Source organism: Phlebotomus papatasi, chromosome 3 (genome assembly GCF_024763615.1).
Source record: "Phlebotomus papatasi isolate M1 chromosome 3, Ppap_2.1, whole genome shotgun sequence".
Lineage (NCBI taxonomy): Eukaryota > Metazoa > Arthropoda > Insecta > Diptera > Psychodidae > Phlebotomus > Phlebotomus papatasi.
Window position 1 is genome coordinate 30557641 of NC_077224.1, and position 7139 is coordinate 30564779.

General features: G+C 34.8%; 1 protein-coding gene across 1 annotated transcript in view; it reads left to right on the forward strand.

Moving 5' to 3' along the window:
- Positions 1 to 5779, forward strand: part of LOC129807505 (CAD protein) — a 36461-nt gene extending 30682 nt beyond the window's left edge. The window contains exons 6-8 of the mRNA XM_055856803.1: positions 591 to 1736; positions 4847 to 5413; positions 5498 to 5779. Coding sequence (XP_055712778.1) covers positions 591 to 1736; positions 4847 to 5413; positions 5498 to 5695 — 1911 coding nt within the window. The 3' untranslated portion in view covers positions 5696 to 5779. The remainder of the gene's footprint in view (positions 1 to 590; positions 1737 to 4846; positions 5414 to 5497) is intronic.
- Positions 5780 to 7139: the final 1360 nt, after the last annotated feature.

Sequence of the window (7139 nt, forward strand, 5' to 3'; positions counted from 1 at the left end):
TTACCTTTGCAAATTCGGTAATATGCACACAAACGAAAATAAATGAATCGCTGTTTATTGTAAGCTTTTAGAAGCTTTAGGGGAGAATCACATTTGATAGTAAAATGCTCATAGTCACAGTCAAATCCTCATCATATTTCGTTAATTTACGCATTTTCATTGTAATTGTTAGGCAAATTCTCAATTACTGTTTTATCTTATCTCATACACGGTGGCCTTGGGTGAAAATAATATAATAAAATTGAATAAATAAAACGAAAATATAGGATAAACAGTGAGCAAAAAGACTGTATGATAAATTTCTGTTTTTTTTTAACTTTAAATACGGTAAGCATTTGACTGTCAATGTGATTCTGCCCTTACCCAAACTTATTATTATTATTATTATTATTAAAACTCTTATGACCAGCGCACAATAACTTTTGTTTGTAGACATGTTTTCAAAATTTCCTATGAGAATGAGCGAGATGACTAGATCTAGATCTCATTCACTCTCATTGAAATTTCAAAAACATGTTTAATAAACAAAACTTATTGTGCGTTGGGCATTATTCAAATAATAATTTGTTGTGTGCAATGTTCAATATTAGGCTGCGGCTTTGAAGATGTACCTCAATGAGACCTTTTCAACACTCAGATTGAATGATATGTCTGTGTGGCAAAAACATATTGCTGCTTGGCCAAAAGGAGCCCCTTTGGCGGTACATGCAGAAAAAGCAGCAATTGGTACCATGATTCTTCTCTCTGGTATCGCTGATCGTCCCATTCATATATGCCATGTTGCGAGAAAGGAGGAAATTCAACTTATTCGTGCTGCTAAAGAAAGAGGGTTTAAAGTTACATGCGAAGTATGTCCTCATCATTTATTCCTCAGCACTGAGGATATACCACGGATTGGTGCAAAATTAGCTGAAGTCAGACCAGTCTTATGCAGTTTGGAAGATCAAAAGGCACTATGGGACAATCTCGATGTTATTGACATATTTGCTACAGATCATGCTCCACACACTTATGAAGAGAAGATGAAGTCAGAAAAAGGATTACCGGGATTCCCTGTCCTGGAAACAATTCTTCCTCTTTTACTAAATGCAGTTTCTGAGGGGCGTTTGACCATCGAAGATATTGTCAATCGTTTCCATCGTAATCCTAAAAAGATTTTTAATCTACCTGATCAGCCTAATACGTATGTGGAAGTAGATATAGATGAAGAATGGGAAATTCCGAAAATAACACGCTATTGCAAGTCCCAATGGACTCCGTTTAGTGGAATGAAAATCCGTGGGAAAGTGCATCGTGTTGTATTGCGCGGAGAAGTGGCTTATGTAGATGGTGAAGTACTTTCACCGCCAGGATATGGCGAAAATGTTCGTACATGGACAATTAAACCTCAGCTCGAAATGCAGCTTCCCTATAAATGTCAAACTGATGTTTGGGATACAACTGATGTTCAGACCAATGATATATTCTCAAAATTGTTGGCTGAACCAAGATATGATCATGCTCTATCACCGATTCAGAGAACTCGATTAGACTCTACTGGAGCCTACCATCAAGGCATGCATCATCAGATCACTCATGGCCTTGTGGGAAAGCATATCTTAGCTTCCAGTATGTTTACGAAGGAACAACTTAATGACGTCTTTAATTTGGCACAGATCTTGAAAGGAAAGGTTTGCAAAGAACGTCCAATTGACGATATTCTGAGAGGGAAAGTAATGGCCAGCATTTTCTATGAGGTAAGTCAAATATTTGAATAATTACTCATGCATTTATTTTATTATGGCGTCTACACACTAGTAAATTTTTTTTTAAATGCCTTTTTAAAGAAAAATTCTCCTATCCTAGGAAGAGACGTCAGAATTTAAAAAAAATGCATTTAAAAAAAAAATTTCTAATAATGTGTAGACAACATTTAGTAAAATATAAAACAAGACATGAAAAAAATTGAGCATTTAAGGATTCGGGAAGTAAATTTTTATTTTACATTATGGATTAATAGACATTAAGTACTTGCAGACCTTTTATTTTGATTTAAAAAAAATCTAGAAGTGCTATTCTTTTAGTTGTACTTTGACCAACATCTATAACGTAGGGAAAAATTGAAAAAAAAATCCTTGATATTTATTGACTTTTTCGTACAATGGCAATAGTCATAGACGTATAAACCGGAAATCAGAATTCCTTGGCACATGAGGCATAGTGTGTTATGTTGAGTAAAAAGTTGACCACCAATATTGAGTAACCACCACAAATCAACCACCCAAAAATTATTTCTTTGATAGAAATTGATTTATAGATTTGTCTTACATTGCTCAGGCCTCGAGTGGGTCAGTGGATAGAGTAGTAGCTCCATGACTGCGAGGTCTGGGGTTCAAAGCTGAGCAGCAGCAGAAAAAGATTTCTCATGCCATATCGGCTTTGAATTCGTCCAGTGAATGAATGAATAGTAATGTCAATGGTGCATATTGGCAAAAAAAAAGTAAACTGCCTAAACAATAGAGACTGGTACGAAAACGAGTTTCGACATGAAAGTGGTATTTCAGTCGATACAAATATTCGCTGTCACTGATCCCAAACACACACCGAGAAGGGATGCTGTGATATAGTAGCGGCACTTGATAGCCCACAGAGCTGTGATATTGAGCGGCTACCCGTATCGGGGGATAAGATAGAATAGGAGTGGGAAAGCATAAGCCCAATTGGTGGCCTGGATGCATCGGAATATCCGAAATGGAGAACTGACCCCTGGCTAAATCTTATCTTATCTTACATAGCTCAATATATGAAAATTTGATTAGTAATAAATTTCTTGAACTCCTAGCCATTAAGAGGATTAAGAGATTTAGTTGTTTCTTAAACGACTGTTCCTCTTCGCAATGGCTTTTGTTGTTAATGGCTCCCTGAAGTCCTTGATTATGCCTTTTTATTGGTTGAAAGCTTATTTGTCTTCTATCTATCACAAATTATGAAACAGAATTATTAAAATTATTTTAAAATTAAATAGTAGAAGGATTGAAACAGAATATGACCCATGTAAGAACATTCAATAAAAATTAATTTTTATCAAAGAAACGAATTCCTCCTACGGGTCTGATTTACAAACCAGTAACCAAAATTGGTAGCCAAACTCATCCCCAATAAAACCCACAATGTCTCATGTGAGCAGAAATTCTGACTTCCGGTTCATGAGCCCATGAATATGACCCACGTAAGAAAATTCAATAAAAATTAATTTCTTTCAAAGAAACAATTTCCTCAAATTCCTCCTACGGGTCTGATTTACACAGAATTTAATTTAATTGATTATAAATGAGCTTGTGATCGGAATTTTTCCATTTTTATGATGTCACAATAACCAATCAACGGGGGGTATGTTTCTGAAACTTTACTTTGAAACTTTGAACAAATTTTAATGTAGAATGTAGAAATATTCAAATGATATCCATACGTCGAATTGTTGATTTGTCCATTATGGTGTCTACACACTAGAAGCAATGTTCGTCGAAAATTGCCTTTTAAAAAAAAATTGATTTTTCTGCCTACATAGGATTAGGGGAAATTTTCTTTAAACAGGCATTTTTTAAAGAAATTTCTCATAGTGTAGAGACTTTTAGAGACCTTTATGTTGACATACGTGAATAGTGATGATCTGTTGAGAGAATAAATAGGACCACTTTTATCTATAGTAATTAACACATATATTTCAAGTATTTAAAAAAAAAACAACGAAGTTTTAGTGTAATGTCAGTAATTATTTAGTGTCTTGACAATTAATTTTCCAAGTTTGGATAAAGGAAACTATGTGAAATTTTAGAAAATCTAGAACTTTCGCGTTAGGGCCTCCATTATAAACGAACATGGTGGCGCATTTAATTACCATAATAAAAAAAGTTTAAATTTTTCAATAAGTACCAAGTCTGGAATGAAGATAATCATAAGAGTCCCATACAACATACTAAAATTTCAGTCCGATGCACAATGGAATTTTTGAGTTATTTAATTTAGAAAATTGAAAAATCTTTTTAAAAATAGCGCCCGTAGTGGTGGTTTTATGAACTTGTGATGTTAGAAGGGGAAGTGGCATTTCATGAGAGCTTTCCAAAAAGCCCTCACTTTTTAAATTCTGACACTTAGAACTGGAGTTATGGCCATTTTAAGAAATTTTTTTTGGACACTTATATCTAGGGTCAGGGAGGTCAGGTGACCTTAAGTTTGGTATTGATCGAAATCCCTAAGGCCCAGCTATAACATATTAAAATTTGAGCCCGATCAATGCCATAGGGGCTGAGCTATTGAGAAAACAAAAAAGGGGGATATTAATATCCCCCTTTTTTTGTTTAAATAAAAATTTGTTTAAAAAAAAATAAATGTCGGAAGGAGGGGTGGGGGGGTCAATGCACCAAGTTGCAATTTTCACTCGATATATAACCTTTGCCGAAAACCGCAAGTCGATATCTCTTTTAGTTTAGGAGCTATTAAGCTCCAAAGAGCGGCCGGCCGGCCGGCCGGGAACGTAAATTAGCCACATATATATTCGTGATCAGGAAGTGCTGAAACACATTTTGGCCAAGCTTGAGCTCGATCGGACGACATGAAATTTTGTTAGGATTATAGTAGGTGAGATTATTAAGAATCTCCCCTAATATAAATATAAACCTCTAATGGCCGAATGGGACGCATGGATATCACTTGGCCATTTCTACATGTATTTCAACGCGTTGGAATAAAATATTACAAATTTAAAAAAGTAGGCTTATCAGGGGTGGTCGTATTATTTTGGCCACCACTGTATTACTAAATTACTATCTCCTAATATATTACAAAATTAATAAAAATATATTTTTAGGCTAGTACAAGAACCCAGTCCAGCTTTACCACCGCCATGTTAAGATTGGGAGGTCATGTAGTTGCTATTGATGCAGCAAGTTCGTCAGTAAAAAAGGGTGAAACCCTCGAAGATAGTATTACCATAATGGCAGGTTATTGTGATGTAATTGTATTACGTCACCCTGAACCAGGCGCTGCAGCTCGGGCTGGTCGTGTATGCAGAAAGCCTATTATAAATGCAGGCGATGGAATTGGAGAACATCCATCACAGGCGCTTCTAGATATATTCACTATTCGCGAAGAAATTGGAACTGTGAATGGTTTAACCATAACTATGGTGGGTGATTTAAAAAATGGTCGAACTGTGCATTCGCTAGCGCGTGTCCTTACACTATATAATGTACAATTGCGGTACGTGAGTCCACCGAATTTAGCGATGCCACAAGAAATTATGGATTATTTAACATCTAAAGGCATTTCTCAGAAGACTTATTCGTCTCTTAATGATGTTCTTCCTGACACTGATGTTCTATATATGACAAGGATCCAGAAAGAAAGATTTACATCAGAGGAAGAATATGAAAAGGTATAAACTTACATTGTGAATTAGTGTATTATTTTTTCCAGAAAATATTTTGAATTAACAAATATATTTTTATATTTTTTTTAGGCGTGCGGTCATTTCATAGTGACTCCTCAAGTTATGACAGCTGCCAAGAGAAGAATGATTGTAATGCACCCTCTTCCTAGAATATTTGAGATCAGTGAGGAATTTGATAGTGATCCACGAGCAGCTTATTTCCGTCAGGCGGAAAATGGGCTTTACGTTCGAATGGCTCTCCTTGCTATGGTTCTTGGACGCTACTAATCAAACTGCACTTATTCCCATTGAAATTTTTCTAACAAAATCCTAGTGTATTGCGTATAAATTTTCAATATACATATATATATATATATATATGTGTGTGTGTGTATGCAGGGGGGGGATGACATTAGCTCTGAAAAATGCGACCGATTTTAGTGTAAAGTTTTCCCTGTTTCTGTACACATTTCACGAGATATTTTCAAAACTACGTAGGTTGCCAATTTGGGATTTTCGGTTGCCTATCCAATATTAAGTTGGTTTATATTTTGCATATATACTTTTTGCTAATTAATTCTACACTGACAGAAAACAGCTAATAAACCCAAAAGTTCTTTTCGGCGCGCTAGAAACATATGGGAACCATTGGAAATGTCATGCTTCTGTGTGTATGTGTGGTATGTGATGATTTGCCACAAGAAGCTGAATTTTCAATTTAGGGGGATGTGGGGTACCTTTGAAATTGGGATTTTTCCTGTGTTTAAGGGGGTATGCGGGTTTGACATAGGATAAAAAAATTTTGTCCATTTTTTATTTTTGAACCCTAAAATTTCGTAAATTCAGATTTTCGTCTATCTAATAGAGTAGGTCTTGGCATATATAGGGGAAAGTACTCTCCCTTCGAACGTTCATGCCTTCGAATAATGTGAATTTCTTTTGTTTTTCATAAGAGATTTACACAAAATTATTACGGAATTATCAACAATTGATGATAAGCCAACTAATATTTGATAGAAATGTGTACGTCTCTTAGGAAAAATAAAAGAAAATTCACATTATTCGAAGGCATGAACGTTCGAAGGGAGAGTACTTTCCCCTAATTTCACCGGAAAATTTTAAAAATAGAACTGTAAAAAAGTAGGCTTATCAAAAGTGGTCTTATTATTTTGGCCACCAATGTATATCATATTTTTTTTTAAATATGAAAATAATCGACCGCATCAAGATACCCTGCCTGTAAAATATAATAGGCTACTCATTAGTGAAAAAACAATGTTACCACAGACCATGAAAATATTTTCTGATTTTTTTTCTTCTTCTTGAGCCTTTTAAAGACGATTGTGTTGTGTCACCAGTGACGTGACGTCATGTTCTGTAATAATAAATCAAAACAAATGATTTTTTCTTAACCCTAATTTTTTACTCTCGTCCAAGGGTTAATCGTTCCTAATTATTGCGTGAGATTCTAAACATTGCCACCTATTTGTTTATCTAGTAATGTGCCACAGCGCCAGTCCCCTTCCAGAAAGACGCAAAATATCTTCAATTATCATATCAGTTCAATAGTTTTGAAAAAATATTTATTTTTAATTCACGTATAAATTCATTTTGTATTATGCACACTATAATTAAAAATAAGCAATTGGTATAAGAAATCTTTTTTCTAACTTTATTAAAAGTTTAAAAGATAAAAGAAATATGTGAAAGGGAGGTAATTATAAAATATGGA